The 20,245-nt window shown below is 42.4% G+C and overlaps 1 protein-coding gene across 2 annotated transcripts in view; it reads right to left on the reverse strand.

The window, feature by feature from the left end:
• The window catches only part of ALDH7A1 (aldehyde dehydrogenase 7 family member A1), a 42,727-nt gene that overhangs the window by 13,801 nt on the left and 8,681 nt on the right, over window positions 1-20,245 (reverse strand). For both annotated transcript variants that reach the window (XM_046000624.1, XM_046000625.1), the window contains exons 6-12: window positions 17,557-17,689; window positions 15,504-15,548; window positions 11,394-11,471; window positions 8,246-8,343; window positions 3,795-3,836; window positions 2,962-3,056; window positions 416-500 (exon numbers count right to left, since the gene is read on the reverse strand). In XM_046000624.1, the coding sequence (XP_045856580.1) occupies window positions 416-500; window positions 2,962-3,056; window positions 3,795-3,836; window positions 8,246-8,343; window positions 11,394-11,471; window positions 15,504-15,548; window positions 17,557-17,689 (576 nt within the window). The remainder of the gene's footprint in view (window positions 1-415; window positions 501-2,961; window positions 3,057-3,794; window positions 3,837-8,245; window positions 8,344-11,393; window positions 11,472-15,503; window positions 15,549-17,556; window positions 17,690-20,245) is intronic.

A 20,245-nucleotide genomic window follows, 5' to 3' on the forward strand; every position in this document is an offset into this window, starting at 1 on the left:
TGGAGTGCAGGAAGCAGGCATGTGATTTATTTGTCATCTAATTACATCTTTAAAAAAAAAATCACTCTGGCTTCTCTGGAAGGCAGAAGTGAAAGCAGGAAAGTCAGCCAGGTGCCTCCTGCAGCCTTCCACGAGGATGGTGGTAGCTTCCATGAGCGTCTTAAGAGTGAAGAGAGAAAAGCTCATCCAAGTCATCCCACCTGAACACCACGACCTAAGCTCACCCACCAGCTGCCTTCAAGCACTTACAATCCTAAACTAGGAGCACTCACAATCCTAAGCCCAAGTGCCCAGTAACCCTGCTTCTTATGCCCTCAGGCCTCTCAGGAAAGGAAAAACAGAAAATGTAAGATCAGAAACACTGTTAAGACCAGTTGTTAAAAGCAAACATCTTTGAAATAAACCAGATACTCACAGTCCCATGGGTTCCCCACACGGATCTGTGCATAGGCCTTTTTAAGTCTATTTACAACTTCATCATGGATGCTTTCGTGTAAAAACTAAGTGAAAAAAAGAAACGTTCAAGGGGACAGCAAAATGTACAAATTAACAATGTGTAATTTTCCTTAATAGTACTGACTTACAACTCATAATGGTTTTTAAACACTGTAACCCTGAAAACATACGCAAATTATTAATTTCTAATTTTAATATTAACTAGATTAAGGCAGTAATTTCCACTCAGTGGATGTTAGAAAAAAAATTTTAAGCCATGTGTTTATCAAGATTCTAAGGACTTATTTGGCCAAGCTTCACACATCAATTAAAGCCTGTTTTTGTTCTAGAGCACTAGACATCTTAATTACCAGAGAACCTCAAATTTATCTATGCCAATCATGGTGAACACACAAACACCATAGCTGTGCGGTCAGCCTGGGGCTGCTGCTGTGTCACATGCCCATAGCTCTCAGGCCAAGTAGGGCTCCAGAGGGAGACCTCAACCAGGAGGACGGCCCTTGGGCTCATTCGGGTAGGATGTAAGCTCTGTGTTACGCTGCCACTGATAGAGATGAACTTGTCAAGCCATCCACTCTCTGGGTTGGTCTCCATGTAGCAAATGGACTGGCAGTCATGGAGAGCTGTGGGATGGATTTTTTCTATATACCACTAACTGTCCCTACGGAAACCAATCTGGGCAGTGACTAATAGCATCCTCTAACATTTAACACTAAATACAAAGCCTGATTATGTACACTTGCCCCAACACACAAAGGAAAAATAAAACTCAGCTGAATAGACAAATGCTTGACTTCCATCACATTTTTTGGAGTACTGATTTCTTCTCAGCATTAGAGTAGTAAATGTTTAAAGCAAACAAATTCAATAAATTGTTAATTATTTCATGAACATCACATCTCAGATTTTTTTTTTTGAGAACTTCAACTATGGAACAACTGATTACAAATAATCAATTGTTATATACAGAGGGAAAAATGAATACGAAAGTTACAGAAAAAGGAGATTTACTTTCTAGGTATCTTTTAGTCTAATTAATTTATATTATGTCAACCTTATAAAGAATTGGTTCATACTCACCATGGGTGAAAATAAAAACACAAAGCCAATTCCTCTAATTCAACTGCAAAATTTTCTTAAAGGAGGAAAACTCAGTAATTTTTAAAAATGTCAAATGTACAAGCACCTGGGTGGCTCATTCAGTTAAGGGACCAACTCCTGATTTCAGCTCAGGTCATGATCTCGAGCCCTACATCAGGCTCCACAATGGGTGTGGAACCTGCCTTGGTTAAGATTCTCTTTCTCCCTCTCCCTCTGCCCCTGCCTGCTCTGTTCTTTCTCGCTATCAAAAAAAAAAAAAAAAAAAAAAAAAAAAAAAAAAAAAAATGGGGCGCCTGGGTGGCTCAGTGGGTTAAGGCCTCTGCCTTAGGCTCAGGTCATGATCCCAGGGTCCTGGGATCAAGCCCCACATCGAGCTCTCTGCTCTGCAGGGAGCCTGCTTCCTCCTCTCTTTCTGCCTGCCTCTCTGCCTAGTTGTGATTTCTCTCTGTCAAATAAATAAAATATTAAAAAAAAAAAAAAAAAGAAGTCAATAATGCAGCCAGATCTTGCACCTCTTCAAAACTTGTTTGGTAGTAGCAGAGCTTTCAGCACCATGAAAATCAGGGTTGTATCCCACACAAAAGTGAAATCTAGCTAAAATCTAAGTATGGAGATTAAAACGTCCAAACTCCACACACGGATGCTAACCCGTAACTCCATATATGCACTTAATACTAACCTGGTCTATATATTTGTAGGCAGACTATATATTCATCCAGAGACAAAAAAACGAAGTCATTTACTTTTCAATAAACCATGCAGAATCAAGTCTAGATCTAATACCAGACTTAAAGGCCCCAAATTAAAATCTTTGTAACAGTTTATTACTTAAAGTATTTTTATGAAAAAAACTAAAGCTATCTTTTAGCAAATGATTTCCGAATTCTCCGAACTCTGACCTGACTTTACTCTCTAAGTGACACTGGACTCTGTCCAGATTGTTCTAGGTTTAAGACTGACAACAGTCTGGGGCACCTGGGTGGCTCAGTGGGTTAAAGCCTCTGCCTTCAGCTCAGGTCATGATCCCAGGGTCCTGGGATCGAGCCCCGCATCGGGCTCTCTGCTTGGCAGGGAGCCTGCTTCCTCCTCTCTCTCTCTGCTTGCCTCTCTCCCTACATGTGATCTCTCTGTCAAATAAATAAAATCTTTAAAAAAAAGACTGAAAACAGTCCAAGTCAAACTCTAATCAATGAGCATGAGTCTGCTTTTAGTTTGGGTGGAGGGTGAGGCTGAGACCCTGGTTGATCAGCACCACCACCTTGAGCAAGGACCACAGATGTGCCAACCATGTCTGCAGAATACAGTTCTCTACCAGTACTTTCACAATGTGTCCTAAGAGTACAATGTGATACTAAGTGGGACTGAATGTCATTCAACGTCATGTGCCCTCATGGACACACTCACCAGGCGCCTCGCAGTGGTACACCTCTGGCCAGCTGTCCCCACAGCAGCAAAGAGGGCTGATGGAACGACTAAGCTGAGGTCTGCATCTTCAAAGGCTTAGAGAGACAAAACAGATAGCCATCAGTGTCACCAAGGAGACGTGCTAACTGGGACTAAATGATGCCCTCAGAAAGCTCTGTAAGAGAGCACCAGCATTTCCTCTGCGACAGAAGCATGCTCACATCACAAGGCAACTTTTCTTCCAGGGAGGATTACATAAAAGCAGAATTATGAGCTCTAAGGTCTTTAACCCAGTACAGATGTCAAAGGAGATTGATAATGGTATCTACCTCATGGGATTACTGTGGGGATTAAAGGAAGTAACTCGGATGAAACAGCTGTACACAGCATCTGTGAATACCCTGTGCTCACTAAATGTTAACTGCATTTTTGAATGAGCGCTCTTTAACTAGATGGGTTCAACCAGAATAAAGCCATCACCACAAACTTTAAATTTCTGGTATACACCACAAATATACAGGCATTTACATATGATGATAATGATGGCAATATACAAATTACCAAATTTGATTTTTATCAGAAAATCCATGTTTCTAGCAAGCAATCATCCTCCTAATGTTCATTATCCAGAACAGGCTGGTGCCCTATTTCCTTTTGTGGCCAAAACAAAAAAAAAGAATCACATCAACTCCAAGCCTACGGGTAAACGATACACAATGCTTTAAGGGCAGGCTCTTTCCCAGTATCAAAGTACTCAGTCTCTCTCCATCAAATAAATAAATTAGAAAGAAAGAAAGAAAGAGAAAGAGAAAATAAATGAAAGGCAACCTTACCAATAATGGCATTGTTTCCTCCAAGTTCTAACAAACTTCTCCCTTTAAAAACACAAACACACTTTAAAGCCCATTTCAGTATTTAATACACATTGCAAGAAAGCCTGAAATCACAGCCTATTTCAATTATGTCTTAATTTATTTTCAGATTCCAAATGTAGTATGAGCATTGCATCCAGGTCAAACATCTTGATTTTCTTAACTGTACCATGGTTTTATGGCACAATGTCTGTACTCGTAAGATATATACCAAAATATTTAGTGGTAAAGAAACACAATGTTTTCAACATATCTTCAAAGGTTTAAAAAAAAACGAATATGCACTCACAGTTTATGTGCATGCAAGCATGTTGCTAGAGAGAAAATGATAAATGGGCCAACACGTAAATCACTGGGTGAATTTCTTTAAGGGCGTATAGGAATCCCTGTGTTAGTTTTGTAACTTTTCTCTCAATGCAAAAGCTCTACCCCTTGAAACTCTTTTTAAAAGTCTGGGAAATTTTGTCATCTGCCAAGATATGAAACAATGAATTACCATATGATCTAACAATCCACTTCTGGGTCCTTCACCAACAGCTAAAAGGTGGAAAACAACCCAAGGGTCCATCAAAAAATGAGAAAAATAAACAAATTATTATCCAGCTCTAAAAAGGAAGGTGGTTCTGACACATGCCACCACCTTTAAGACGTGCTACGTGAGGTCAGCAGGGACTGAGTGGTAATGCTACTCACAGGAAGTTCTTGGACTGGTCAAACCCGTGAAGAAAGCGAGCAGAATAATGGTAGCCAAGAGCTGGAGGATAGCAGAAATGGGGAGCTCGCTTTTAATGGGGATACAACTGGGAAAACAAAGTTCTGGATAGGGATGGTGATGATGGTTGCACAGCAATGAAAATGTGCTTAGTGACACAGAAGTGTACACTTAAATGATTAAAATGATAAATTTTGTTATACACACACACACACACAGATACACACATTTCTTTTACCACAATAAAAAAAAAGAAACTGAACAACAAAAATCTTTTTTAAAATCAGAAAGTGTATCAAATGGGCAAAAAGCTATGGCTCATAAGTCACCATGAATCTCTCCTCATAATCTGATACAGTGCCTTCAAATCTCTTTCCTGTTCATTTGTACTTTCTTGACATCACAGGAACTAATGTGCTCTTACACCTCTTCCCTAAGTTGTTAAGAGCTGCTTGAAAAATCACTGCACACCATTTCAACATGATGATGGAACAAATTTTACTTAGCTCCTACTCTAGTGCTGAATAATCTACTGATTATCTACCTCCTGACTATCTACTTCAGTCAAGGCCACAGGGTAAGTCTATTAGAGCTCCTGATACACACTGCCAACTTACATTCCAGGAAAGTCACACAGCAGGCTACAAACACCCCTCTTACCTTGCACACCTCAGCAATAAAGAACAGGGATTTGCCTCGATTTCAGAGCTGTGTTTATGGCTGATCTTCTGAGTATGTTTCCTTAAATGCCCTTTAAAATCAGCTTCTAGTAAATAAATACTACTTATTTGTGCTATCAGGAGCACATGGGCCAGCAGGAGACGTTCTCTCCAATGCTAACAGTTAAGCACCCAGGGGACATTAGAAGGAGATGGGGCTGTTATAACCGGAAGTCCCTGTTACTATTAGCCGTAGTCTCTGCTACAACAGAGGATTTAATGATAACCTGGTCGGCAACAGCAGAGGACAATGCTACCTGCTGAGAAAAGGAAAGCAACTGCAGATTCTACACCTAACATGGGCTCCCACTGCCCAGCTTCAAGGGACACACTGCAGAGAAGGGACCCACACATTCCGGATCCTCCTAATTCTCTCTGTGCTCTCTAACTCTACTCATAACCACCAACCCTGTCCAAGAAAAGAACCTGCAACTGACGGCAGATGGATACGTGTTTCTAAAAAGACTGTGATTCTACGAAACAGTACTACTTAAGAGACAGTAACAAACTATGGCTTTAAAGTAATAAAGGGAAAGGAAAAGGAAGAGATCAATCTGCTCATGGAAGCAGTAGCGTTAATAATATTGAGCATCCCGGCTATAAGCTTCTTGGGGTCATGGTGAATATTCAAACAAGTATCTATTCAAAAGCTTTGCCCATTTTTAAACTGGGTTGTGTTTTATATTGTTGAACTTCAAGAATTCTTTGTTTATTCTAGATACAAATCTCTCATCAGAAAAAGGATTTGCAAATACCTTCTCCCATTCTGCGGGTTTTTCTTTCCACTTTTCTGTTAAGTTTCTTTGGAAGCACAGAAGTTTTATTTTTGATGAAGTCTTCTTAATCTTTTATTGTTTCTGCTTTAGGTATCATGTTGAAGAAAGCACTGCCTAGTCCACAGTAACAAAAACCTATTCCTATGTTTTCTTCTCCAAGTTTGACGGTTTTCCAGCTCCTATATCCACGTCACCAGAACATTTATTTTTTGTGTACAAGATAAAGTAGGGGGTCTAATTTCTTACCACGTACATGGATATCTAGTTGTCCCAACACCCTCTGCCCTTTGTTTAAAAGACTACTCTTTCTCCATTGAAATGTCTTGGCACCCTCATCAAAAATCAAATGACCTAACTGTAAGGGTTTATTTCAGGACTCTCACTGTTATTACACTGATTCTGACATCTATCCTTAGGCCAGTACATCATCTTGATTACTATATTTTTGTACGAAGTTGTGTTATCAGGAAGTATGGGTCCTCGAAATTTGTTCTTTTTCAAGACTGTTTGAGCTGCTTGCGGTCCTCCACAGTTCATCTAAATTTAGCGATCAGCCTGTCGATTTCTGCAAAGAAGCCACGTAACATTATGAAAGGGACCACAATCTCTGTAGACTACTTGGGCAGTATTGCTCTTAGGCTCTAACAGTATAAACTTTTCCAAAAAGTGAAAATGGGACATCTTTACATTTACTTAGATCTTCTTTACTTTCTTTCAAAGGTATTCTGTAGTATTTTGTGTGAAGACTTCAACTCCTTTTGTTAATTTTTTTTTTTTGAAGATTTTATTTTTAAAAGACCTCCACACCAATGTGGGGCTCCACCTCACAACCCAGAGATGAAGAGTTACACACTCTACCCACTGAGCCAGCCAGGTGCCCCTGTTTAATTTACTATTAAGTATTTTATTGTTTTAGGGGTGCCTGGGTGGCTCAGTCTGTTAAGCATTTACCTTGGGCTCAAGTCCTGATCTCAGGGTCCTGGGATCAAGCCTTGAGTTGGGCTCCCTACTCAGTGGGGAATCTGCTTCTCCCTCTGTTCCTGCCCCTTGCTTGTGCTCTTTCTCTCAAAGAAGTAAATAAAATTTTTTCCAAAAAAAAGTATTTTGCTCTTTTTGACACTACTGTGAATGGAACTGTCTTCAGAATTCCATTTTCAGGTTGTTCATTGTTAAGGTATAGGAATACAAGTGATTTCTGTATAGTAATCTTGTATCCTGCAACCTGACCTTACTTATTAGCTCTAATGGTTTGTAAGCCTCCTGTTTAAAAGCAACACCCTGGGGTGCCTGGGTGGCTCTGGCGGTTAAGTATCTGACTCTTGATCTTAGGGTTTTGAGTTTAAGCCCTGCGCTGGGCTCCATACTGGGAGGGGAGCCTACTTTAAAAAAAAAAAAAAAAAAAGGCCACGCCTTCAGGATGGGGGAAAATAAGTAAAAGCAATGCGTTTATAGCAAAACAACTGGCAGATTTAGTAGTCAAGTCTCACTTTAGGCTAGGGTTTGTCAAAATTCAGCAAAACCACCAAAAATTGAAAGTCACTATTATTCTTGAAAACGTAACTCTAAGAAGCCGTCCAGTGAAGCACAGAACACTGTGTATACAACTCTTGTCAGTTGTGTATACGTAAAATGTAAAAGGAGAACAGACTTAAGTGTTCCATTCCTATATTCACTCCATGTCCTGTCAATCCCTACACCTATTTAAAGTATGACTTTTCGGGTGCCTGGGTGGCTCAGTGGGTTAAGCCGCTGCCTTCAGCTCAGGTCATGATCCCGGGGTGCTGGGATCGAGTCCCGCATCGGGCTCTCTGCTCAGCGGGAGCCTGCTTTCCTCTCTCTCTCTCTCTCTCTCTCTCTCTCTGCCTGCCTATCTACTTGTGATCTCTCTTCTCTGTCAAATAAATAAATAAAATCTTAAAAAAAAAAAAAGTATGACTTTTCTGTTTTTATTTGCCAAACACTTCTGATGGAAATCAAGAAATGTATTTGATAGGATTTCGCTCTGGTCATTTAGGGGGAAAATGACACACTTTTCCAAGTTACATTCTTAAATGTGCCATCTCCCCATTGATATCTGCATCCCTTCTCTTTCACTTGGACAGTCAAATAAACATGGCTGGTGTCCCCACAGAAACAATCCAAGAAAAAAACCCAACTTTGAGATTCCCCATCCATCACACTGCTTATGAGAAAGTCAACACTTACCAAACCTCTCCTGCACCATAAGGGCCACCTGTTTTCCCACCTGTGTGCTCCCGGTGAAGGACAGCAGGTTTACCCGCTCATCTTTGGCCATTGCTGTGCTGCAAGGGAACAAACAAGGTCACCCAGGCAGAGAAGTCCAGCAATGGCACCACCTACTCGCACCAAGCCAGAGCATGACATGCTTCCTCACCACAGAATGGCTCTCAGTCAAAGATACACGTCAGTCTATCCCAAGAGCGCAAAGGAAGGTCTTCACGAAAATGAACTAGATTTTCACAAGCAAACCCATACAGTCCAACAGGCTAATCTGATTTGGGAGCTCTCAATAAATGGCAATCACCTTGAGGACATTATTAAGGATCAAAGTCCTGGGGCGCCTGAGTGGCTCAGTCCGTTAAGCTGCCAACTCTTGGTTTCAGCTCAGGTCATGATCTCAAGAGTCCTGGGATTCAGGTCAGGTCATGATCTCAGAGTCCCACACTGGGATCCACACTCAGCAGGGTGTCTGCTTCAGGATTCTCTCTTCCTCTGCCCCTCCTCCCACTCACTCTTGAGTGCTCTCTCAAATATTTTTTTTAAAAAGGAGGATACACATTATAACCTTAGCATTTCCTCTATGATCATCCCAATTACGTTGCAGACTCCTAAACTATTAATTCTTCTAAGAATTAAAAGTCTGGGGGCGCCTGGGTGGCTCAGTGGGTTGAAGCTTCTGCCTTCGGATCAGGTCATGATCCCAGGGTCCTGGGATGGAGCCCCGCATCGGGGTCTCCACTCGGTGGGGAGCCTGCTTCCTCCTCTCTCTCTGCCTGCCTCTCTGCCTATTTGTGATCTCTGTCTGTCAAATAAATAAAATCTTTAAAAAAAAAAAAAAAAAAAAGAATTAAACGTTTGGGGGCCCCTGGGTGGCTCAGTTGGTTGGGCAATTGCCTTCAGCTCAGGTCATGATCTTGGGAGTCCCAGGATCGAGTCCACTTCTCCCTCCGACCTCTCCCCTTTCATGTTTTCTTTCTCTCATTCTCTCTCTCTCTCAAATAAATAAAATCTTAAAAAAAAAAAAAAAATTAAAAGTCTGAGGGACACCTAGGTAGCTCAGCTGGTTAAGCACCAGCCTTTGGAAGATGCTAGGGTCATGATCCCAGGGTCTTGGGACAGAGTCCCGTGTCCAGCTCTGCTCAGCAGGGAATTTGTCCCTCTCCCTCTGCCAGCTGCTAACCTCGCTTGTGCTGACAAATAAATAAAATCTTAAGGAAAAAAAAGAATTAAGGGGCACCTGGGTGGCTCAGTGGGTTAAAGCCTCTGCCTTCGGCTCAGGTCATGATCCCAGGGTCCTGGGATCGAGCCCCACATTGGGCTCTCTGCTCCGTGGGGAGCCTGCTTCCTCCTCTCTCTCTGCCTGCCTCTCTGCCTACTTGTGATTTCTCTCTGTCAAATAAATAAAAATATTAAAAAAAAAAAAATTAAAAGTCTGAAGACTATAAGGAAACATTCTAAGTATCTCTCATGGAAGCTCACTTAATGAAGACTGTGCTAGGATTTCCAGTTATCTCTAAGAAACATAGACCAGACACTACAGATGCAAATCTCTTGGCTCTTGGTTCAGGGCGCTAAAGGGCTTGGTAGTAGACTAGCAGATCAACCAGCACAAGAGATAAACTGTAAGGCTAGAACTGCTTGATGGGATTACACACAGAGATGTCCCCAGGTTTGGCCCAGCAAACCTGAGCACCGATACTCTAAGTACTGTTACCTAATGCACAAGTAGCTGTTACTTAATGCATGCCTGCAAACACTCCTCCCTCTGAGCCAGTCCAAGACCAATATGAAGGATGGATGCTCAAAGAGCACAAATGTTGTAATGTTATAAATGACACGTAGATAATATTTCACTAGGTACTCTACATGTGGAAGTTGTATTTCCTGCTATTTTCTCATTCTTATCAAAAGACGAATGTATTATTCCTTTCCGAAATGGACAAGTGGAGCAGTAGGATAAGTGAAGGAGGGAGACCAACGTTTCACACAAGCCAGGGTGGGCTGTAAGGCCTGACTCTCATGGGCCTCTGGGGAAAACACACCTAATCAACATCAAAGCCAGCAGTAGTTAACTTCAGCTTTCATCTCGGATCAGGGCAATTACAGCTCCCGGCTTAGGAAAAGGCTCTGATAGGATGCTGAGTTAAAGAAAGCACAAAGCCTGCATGTTGTAGGATTCCACTTATATGAAAGGTTCCCAAAAGGCACATGTACAGAGACAGAGAGTAGAGGAGTGATTGTGGGGGGTGGTGGGAGTTGCGGGGGGCATGCCAAGTGACTGCTAATGGGGATGAAGATTCCTTTTTGATCTAATGAAAATGTTCTGGAAGACAATAACGGTAATGGTTGCACAACATGAATATTCCAAAAACCCCTCAACTATACCTTTTTAAAGAGCGAATTCTACAGTATGTGAATTATACGGCAATTTTCTAAAAACAACACATTTTTTAAAAGAGGCTACATTCCCAGAGGTCCCTTTTATTGGTCAGCTGAAGAACCTAGACAACAGGACCGGTTCTCAGCTGAAGGAGACACCAGACTCCAATTCCACAGCTTTGGTTTTTCTAAGTAAGCACCTCTATGAACTAAATGGCAGAAAGCCATAGACTTCTCAATGTTACAGGAGTTTTTCTTTTTCTTTTATTTTTTTTTATTTTAAAGATTCTATTTGACACAGAGAGAGAACTAGCAAGAGAAAGAGAACACAAGCAGGGGGAATGGCAGACAGAGACAGAGTGAGAAGCAGGCTCCCCGCTGACCAAGGAGCCCAACATAGGGCTCCATCCCAGGACTTCGGGATCACCACCCCGAGTGGAAGGCAGATGCTTAACTGACTGAATCACCCAGGCACCCCAGGAGTTTCTTATTTTAGACTATAAACACCTCACAAAACTAGCTCTGGGCAATTAAAAAGATAATCTTATTCATCCTCCAACAAAGGCTATGTCCTAACAAAGGCAAAGCCCAATGAGGTATGGGATAATAATTATTCCCCAAAACCCCTCCCTTCTCCTCAGCTGTCCTGGGTTTCATTACTCTAATAAAGAAGAGTCTAACCAATGGACCTGAAGTCCTTCAACAAAAAGCTGCTCTGGGCCCAATGACTTACCCGATGTCCGCTCCACCACAGGTCAAAGAACAGATCGCACCAGGCAGCTGGTTATCCTCCAGAACCTTGGCTATTATTCTAGAAATGGAAAAACAATTACAGAGAAAGGGGACAATTTAGTTTTTCTCTTTCTTCCTTTTTTTAAGATTTTATTTATCTATTTGACAGAGAGATCAAAATTAGACATAGAGGCAGGCAAGGTCGGGGAGGGGGGGAAGCAGGCTCCCTGCTGAGCAGAGAGCCCGATGTGGGGCTCCATCCCAGAACCCTGAGATCATGACCCAAGCCAAAGGCAGAGGCTTAACCCACTGAGCCATCCAGGCACCCCAACAACTTATTGTCCAGAAGTTTTTTTTAAACTAGGAATAATTTTGCACCACCTGACTTTCCTGTTTGAATTCTTTTAACCTCTTAGCCCGAATCCCGTTTTCAAAGATTTTCTGCCCAGCTATGAACATATGGTTGGGTTCAAGACGACACCCTGGTTGGAAGGCATTTGTTTGGTCTCTTGCCCCAAGTCCATTAAAATGAAGGAAAGGAATAAAAAGGAATAAGGACTATAACCTAGAAAAATGAAGAAAAAGAAAGGTAGTTTCGAGCAGCAAATGAGAAGTTCAACCCATCTCTGCAAAGAGACACCAGCCAGGGAAGTGTCAAGGATGAAATGGGGAACAGGCTCCAAACTTAGTGCTGCTAAGAAGACAGGAAGAGGGAGCTGGACCTGCCAGCAGAATCTAAGAAAGTTTGAGACTAGTGTCCACTGGTGTCGCACCAAATCCTTGAGTCCAGAAGTCTCAGCACCCTCCACCTTAGGGCACTGTGGGCCAACAGAGCATTTTCTAAAACATTATCCTACGACTTATGTTATTCTAGTTAAGATCATAAATACAGTTCAGGGCCACGATGGGATGTAAAAAAGGGCTCCAGTGATCCTGGTTTCTCTGATGCTGAGCTCTTTCATTCATTGAGCATCCTAGGGCACTCAGGCCCAAAGAGAGCCAAGGCTCTTTTCATCCATCACCCTAACCTTCTAGCCACTTCCTAAATTTAAAAAAAAAAAAAAAAAAAAAAAAAGAAGTCCAGGGGTGCCTGGATGGCTCATTGGGTTAAGCCTCTGCCTCCAGCTCAGGTCATGATCTCAGGGTCCTGGGATCGAGCCCCACATCGGGCTCTCTGCTCAGCGGGGATCCTGCCCCCTCCTTCCTCTACCTGCCTCTCTTGTCTACTTGTGATCTGTCAAACAAATAAATAAAACCTTTAAAAAAAAAAAAAGTCCAAATTCTATACCTACTTCCATGAAAAACATACTGTTGTTATATTCTCCAGTTGTCCCCCAAAATGTCCTTTTTATCGGTTTTCTTTTTTCCTGTCCATCAAGGATCACAGGTGTAGCTGTCATGTCTGTGACCAGGCATCAGGTTGTACAATTTCTTCCAGGGACTGAGGGCGTATCTACTGTCTGCACAAGGAGACAGACAATTCTTCAAGGGTGGGGATTCTGGTTTGTGCCTAGGAGCTCACCAAACCCTTTCCTGTACTCATAAGCCCCTGACACTGGATTAACTCTCCCGTTCTCCTGCCCTGGTTGCCTGGTAAATGATGGAGCATCAACAAGTCTACAGAGACACAGCATGACTTACGCTAGAAATGACCCGAGCTGGTCAACGTTGAAACCTGGAAATGGGAACCTCACGCGTTTTGGTCATCCCTGAGCACAGAGACTCTTGGAATTTCATGTTCCTTGTGGGTAGCTAAGAGTTCTGCCTAAGGAACTGTTCCAAGACATTTTGGGTCCTGAGGGTCAGGAGGCTTTTACACCAGCGCACCCCCCCAAATCTGTCCAAAGCAACTCTCATCTCCCTACTCCTACATGAGCTGCTACAGAGACACAAAATGGAAAGAAATACTGGACGTTATCCTCCCGGCAAACTAGAATCTTTCCAACATCCTTCTGAAGAGAAAGAGGGCAACGTGTGGCCTTGTTGTCATGTAAATCTGAACATTTAGCTCAATTTATAAGAACTCAATTTATAAGAACTACTCAATTTATACAAATATTACTGCACCCTTGGTGAATTTCAGCAAAACCTAGCATCATTTTACTTACTATCTTGTGACAAAAACAGGTAACATCCTCAATTATGTAAAGAACAGGCCATGTTCCCCTATGAACATTTCAAATCCTTCAGTCTATTTAGAGCAAATATATAAATAAGCTCAAAACAGCAATTACCTAGAACATTTGAAACTACTGTCAAAATAGGTATTTTAAACCAGCTGCTTAATAACAACTGGCAAGTCTGGTTCACTATGGTGAGAGAACTGTCTTGGGTTGTTTTTTTTTAAACTCCCTGGGAGGCAGCTCTTTCTGCCTGCAGGTCCTATCCCTGTGCTTTAATAAAACCAAATTTTTACACAAACAAAACAAAACAAAACAAAACCCCAAAACAAAAAACCCAACAACAAAAAACAAACCAAAAAACCCTAAAAAACAAAAAAACAACTGCCTGGGAACCTCATCATTTTTATAGGTATGCTGTCTCATGTTTTGCAGATTATCGCTGTCTATAACACTTAATTATAATTTAAGTATAATTACAACCAAATTTTAATTATGGTAAGCCAATAATTATTTAATTACTCCATTTAATTATTTTGTCTTGGAGGATAAAGTTTCCTCAATATCACCACACATTCCTTTCAAGTAAGCCGCTGTCCCTAAATGAACTTTTCACATTAAGGACCCTCTTCCATAGAGACTCCACATGCTTTCTCTGAGCAATTCTTCTATCAGAGAAGGCAGACCATGTAACCAATGGAACATCAGGGACAGTCAACAACCACTACTCTACATGGGAAGGCATCCTCTTCTATATAGTCTCCAAATTCCACAATGACAGATTAGTAGCACTAATTTTTTTTTTTTTTTTTTTAAAGATTTATTTATTTGACAGATAGAGATTACAAGTAGGCAAGTAGGCAGAGAGGCAGGCAGAGAGAGAGGAGAAAGCAGGCTCCCAGCCAAGCAGAGAGCCCGATGCGGGGCTCGATCCCAGGACCCCGGGATCATGACCTGAGCCGAAGGCAGCGGCTTAACCCACTGAGCCACCCAGGCGCCCGGATTACAGATTTTTTTTATTCAGTTTTGAGAACTTGACAATTCTGAGTAGCACTAATTTTATAACCTAATCAGAATTGTCAAGTTCTCAAAACTGAATAAAAAAAATCTGTAATCCGGGCGCCTGGGTGGCTCAGTGGGTTAAGCCGCTGCCTTCGGCTCAGGTCATGATCTCAGGGTCCTGGGATCGAGTCCCACATCGGGCTCTCTGCTCAGCGGGGAGCCTGCTTCCCTCTCTCTCTCTCTCTGCCTGCCTCTCTATCTACTTGTGATCTCTATCAAATAAATAAATAAAATCTTTAAAAAAAAAATCCGTAATCCAAAGATGAAACACATTTTAGACACTGTAAGTATCAGTAGAACAGTATTATCATTTCTGTTTTGCGAATCACTTATTAAACAAAAGCAATAAAGTATTAACTGGGTAGAAATCAAAAACCAAGAACATGTTCAGCAGTTACTAAATACCACACCTAAATTGCACGACTTCCTTTCCACAGGATTTGTTTGTATTTCCCGAGTGACATAAAGGTTTGTAAGAGCTCAGTTTCAGTATGTTAATCAATATCTGGCATGTTTCCAAAGAGCTATGAAAGAGCTCCATATACTGTAAAATGATTTTCAAAATGTTATTACAATCAAAGAAGAAAAAGGTTATACAAATTTCCTGCTTAAGTGAATGTGACTCTTCCATGCTGAATTAAAAATCAGTGCCACCCGGGCGCCTGGGTGGGTGGCTCAGTGCGTTAATAAGGCCTCTGCCTTCGGCTCTGGTCATGATCTCGGGGTCCTGGGATGGAGTCCCGCATCGGGCTCTCTGCTCAGCGGGGAGCCTGCTTCCCTCTCTCTCTCTGCCTGCCTCTCTGCTACTTGTGATCTCTGTCAGATAAATAAAATCTTTTAAAAAATTTTTTTTAAAAATAAATAAAAAAAAATCAGTGCCACTCTTTGAGATTATGCAACACAGGAAAAAGCAAGCCACACATACTTACTTTGTGACAGCTACACTAATGAGCGAAGTTGTTGGAGCTCCTTTCCTTGAGAGGGTTAAAAAAAAGAGAAAGGCAACTTAATTTGGTGGAAATCATAAATACCTTTTACTGTCAAGCAGAACCAAAAGTCTGTGTGACAAATTCTGTCCCAATCAGACCATAGAACCTGGTAACTGAAATCAAAATCTGTCCTTCTTCAGCTTTGTGTCTCTGGGACCCAAGGGACTATAAAACTTTGAAAAACATAAAATGGCAATTCTGAACCTGCCCGCTGCACTGAACACAGAGACTGTTATATTAACCTTTGTCAATTATGGAAATGGAACTCTATCAACATGAACTTCAGCAGTTCCCCAGAAGGCATGCAGAGTTGAGAAAAACCATACAACTAGTCTTTATGGACTCAAACACCGGAAAGTGGGTCTCTTTGGTAAGATGGTATCAAATCATTAATCTCCCAGCGATGCCTGGCTATTGTAGACAGTCTGTGAATATAGTAAACCAAACACAACATTACAGTTAAGTAAATAACTAGTGGAACAGATGCCAAACAGGCCAAGACAACTCTCTTGGCTTTCCTGATCTCACCATGGAAGCTAAAAACAAGAAAGTGTTTTCCCATCTGCAAAATAGGCATTTCCCAACTAACTTCTACTATCACATATTTTATAAAGATGTAAAAATTAACGTATCAATGGGAACACTGGCCAAGGACCGCAGAATCACTTGGGAATTCACTATGAAATTTTTATGGAAAGAGGGGGGAAAAAGTCAAAATTTCATAAAGAAGGTTGTGATCTTCCCAAGTTCTTTTTTTCTCCAACTTTTTAACTTAGTTTTGTTCTTAGAGGGTGGTATAAAGGCTACATCCGGGGGACACCTGGATGGCTCAGTGAGTTAAAGCCTCTGCCTTCCGCTCAGGTCATGATCCCGGGATCCTGGGATCGAGCCCGCATCTCCCGCATTGGGCTCTCTGCTCAGCAGGGAGCCTGCCTCCCCCGCCCCTCTTCTGCCTGCCTCTCAGCCTCCTTGTGATCTCTGTCTGTCAAATAAATAAAATCTAAAAAAATAAAAAAAAAATAAAGGCTACATCCGGGTCTTTGTTTCCAGTTTCTGACAAGGCAACAGAATCCCCTGGAATTACCCCCAGGGTATGTGTTGTGCTAATAGGGAGTTATGTTAACAAGGTGATTTGGGGAGAGGGCAGTGCTAGACTAGGGCCCGATGGGGGCTTGTCACTGGTCACCATAAAATCCAAGGCCATAATCGGAACTATCGGCCCTCCGGAACTCCATCTACAGGGACGGGAGGAGGGCTGAGAGAGTCCAATCACATGTCCAACGATTTAATCAACTGTGACTTTGTAAGGAAACCCCAAAAGAAACTGCAGACACCAGAGATCAGTGCGGCTTCCTGGTAGGTAGGGTGCCGTGCCCCAGCTCAATTGGGAGAAGGCACAGAAGCTCTGCATCTGGGACCTTTCTACACCGTACCCTAGGTGTATCCTTTAAAATCAAACTATAATTAAGTGTCTGGCTAGCTTAGTCGGTAGAGGATGAGACTTTTAAAATCAAACTGTAATCATTATTAAATATAGCATTTTCTTGAGCTCTGTGGATCATTCTAGTGAATTACTGCAACTGAGGATTCATGGGTACCTCCTAATTTATACAAGACTGGCCAGAACTGCAGATGTCCTGGGTGACCTGGGACACTTGTGGCTTACACCTAAGCCTTGTGGAGGACTGAGCCCATAAACCTGTAGAGCCTGTAACTAACTCTTACAGTATATCCACTTGGGGTGGAAAGAGCTGAAAGCAAGAGTGGGGATAAGCCATTTGCCAAAAAATGAGGCAAAAAAAATCAGTCTTACCGATGGCAAAATACGTACTAATAAAAAAATCAGCACCATACAACTAGCAGGTGTGACTTATATGTCCATTAAAGAGTAGGATATTAGAAAACATTTCAATACATTTAAAATCCTTCAGGCAGTACCTGAAAATGGCTATTTTTATCATCTTACTACCACGTTAAGAAGGTGAAGTCTTACCAAAGGCAGACATTCCCACAGATCATTGCGATGGCATTGTTCCAGCCATATACTGCCACAGGGAAGTTGAACGCAGTGATGATGCCAACCAGGCCTACAGGATTCCACTGTTCAATGAGTGCGTGGCCAGGTCCTGAGGACACGGGATGGGGCAGAACACTTAAGCTAGTATCTTAATGCATTTGATGGTACTAAGAGTCTGAAATCATTCATTCTGAGAAAGAAGGTGAACGAGACCCAGGGCGAGACCCAGGGCGGACCCCGGGTGCCTTGCAGTGGCTCACTTTACACAGGCACATTAATTAGCATACAATAAAGCTGTTATTACTACACTAGGTTATACAGGGTACTGATCATTGTGCCTCTGATCTTACAGGAGCTCTGTATGGAGCAGGGCAGCATCAGCACCATCTGGAAGACAAAGAAACGCCCAAGAGGTGATAAGAGGTGCCTTGGGGGATGTGAATGCCAAGGGCATGACCTTGGAGCTGTGATTCCTGTTCTTTACTTTGTCTGTCAAGTCCTGGCTGACCTCTTCAAAGAGAGAAAAGGTGGCTCATTTATATGAAAAAAAAAAAAAAAAGAACAGCTCTAAGAATTACATGTATGGTAAATGAATGAAGTGCACAAGTCTTTGAGTTCATATAAGAAAAATGATAAAAACAAAGAAATATATCTATTCTATATACAAATTTTAAATATACCATCACCCACAGTCCCACAAAGGGTGTGTTTTATTTTTATTTTTTTTTAAGATTTTATTTATTCATTTAACAGAGAGAGATAGCTAGAGCAGGAACACAAGCAGGGGAAAAGGCAGAGGGAGAAGCAGGCTCCCCACTGAGCAGGGAACCTGATCTGTGCTTGGTCCCAGGACCCCAAGATCATGACCTGAGCCGAAGGCAATCGCTTACCAACTGAGCCACCCAGGCGCCCCAAGCAGCACATTTTAATCAAAGGAAGCCAGAGCAGTGAACTGAAGCAAGAAAGGTCACAAACTGAGTTAAAACCACAGACCGACTAGGAAGGTGGGGCTCCCAGCCGTCCATCTTTCTGGCCAAATTCACTGTAGAACATGGAATCCAGCAGTGGCTATCCTCCCTCCCTTACCCTCCTTTAGTTGAGCTCAATATCTCTGGAAATGATGCACTGACACAGCCTCTGGCCCCTCCCCTCGTTGTCATCCTCCCCAGGGAGGCTAGTGCAGCCCTGATGACCTCTGTCCTCTGCTTACAAGCCTGCGGTGTCTGGATGGCTACTGCAGCTGCCCTCAGGACAAAGTCCGAGCTCCTCGCCAGGACAGGTCTCTCCTCTCACACGATGCCCTCAAGCTACACTGAAGCAAGGCAGCTACCCAAATAAACCAGGTCCTCTAACGTTAACTAACCGACTTCTTCCCAAGGTCAGAGCACCCCTGCCCCAGCACTCCACCCCTCTCCGCCTTGAGGCCTGACCTTGGATTACTGTCTCCTAGGGGCATTTCCAGATTGCCCCACGAGGCTGGCTCAGGGTCACCACCCTCCCCCGCACCCCCCGCACCCCATCACAGTACCCACCATGCACTTTTACAATTATCCCATTACTTGTCTCCAACTTTCCTCCCACTCTAAAATGTCAGATATCTTTAAGCTTTGAACTCCTTCAGGACAGGGTGCCTGGTGACTCAGTTGCTTAAGCCTCTGACTTGATTTCAGCTCAGGTCAAGACCTCAGGGTCATGAGATCGAGCCCTGTATGGGGCTCTTGCTGGGCATGGAGTCTGCTTAAGATTCTCTCACTCCCTGTCCCCCTACCCCTGTCTCACTACTATGCACACTCACTTGCTCAATCAATCAATCCCTTCAGGACAGGATAATGCCTGACTGATCAAGTATCACTATCAGTTCACCTGGTACCCAGTACACACTCAGTAAGCATTTACTACATTAATGAAATCAAAGTCGCCCAAAAGCCTCTGCATAGACAGACTAATAACCTACTCTTCTAAAAAATGTGCCTACAGGGGTGCCTGGGTGGCTCAGTCATTAAGCCTCTGCCTTTGGCTCAGATCATGATCCCAGCGTCCTGGGTTCAAGTCCCACATCAGGCTCCTTGCTCAGCAGAGAGTGTGTGCATCTCTTTCTGCCTCTGCTTGCCACTCTGCCTGCTTGTGCTCTGACAAATAAATAAATAAAATCTTTAAAAAAATGTGCCTACAACTATAAAAAAATTTTAACTGGTGAGGCAGACCTCTCAGTAGGTATATATCAAAGAAATTCCTTGTTTGCACAAATATGCTTCTCCAAACTGGCAATTTATTTTTTTAACTAGAAAAGCCTATTGGAAATTATCAGTAACGGGGCACCTGGGTGGCTTAGTCAGCTGGACATCTGCCTTTGGCTCAGGTCATGATCCCAGGGTCCTGGGATGGAACATGGGGCTTCCTGCTCATTGGGGAGCCTGCTTCTCCCTCTCCCTCCATCCCTCCTCCCCACTTATGCTCTCTTTCTCTCTCAAATAAATAAATAATAAAAAAAAAAGAAAATGATCAGTAACATAAAACATAAAATGCATCTTGGCTAATGAGAATCATTGCTATATACCTAATTAAGGATAGTAAAAAACCAAAAACAAACAAAAAAAACCTCCCAATTCTTTCTACCAATAGGAAATTTACCAAATATGCCAAGAAAAACAGGAAAATTTGCTCT

This window comes from Meles meles, chromosome 3, assembly GCF_922984935.1.
Source record: "Meles meles chromosome 3, mMelMel3.1 paternal haplotype, whole genome shotgun sequence".
Classification (NCBI taxonomy): domain Eukaryota; kingdom Metazoa; phylum Chordata; class Mammalia; order Carnivora; family Mustelidae; genus Meles; species Meles meles.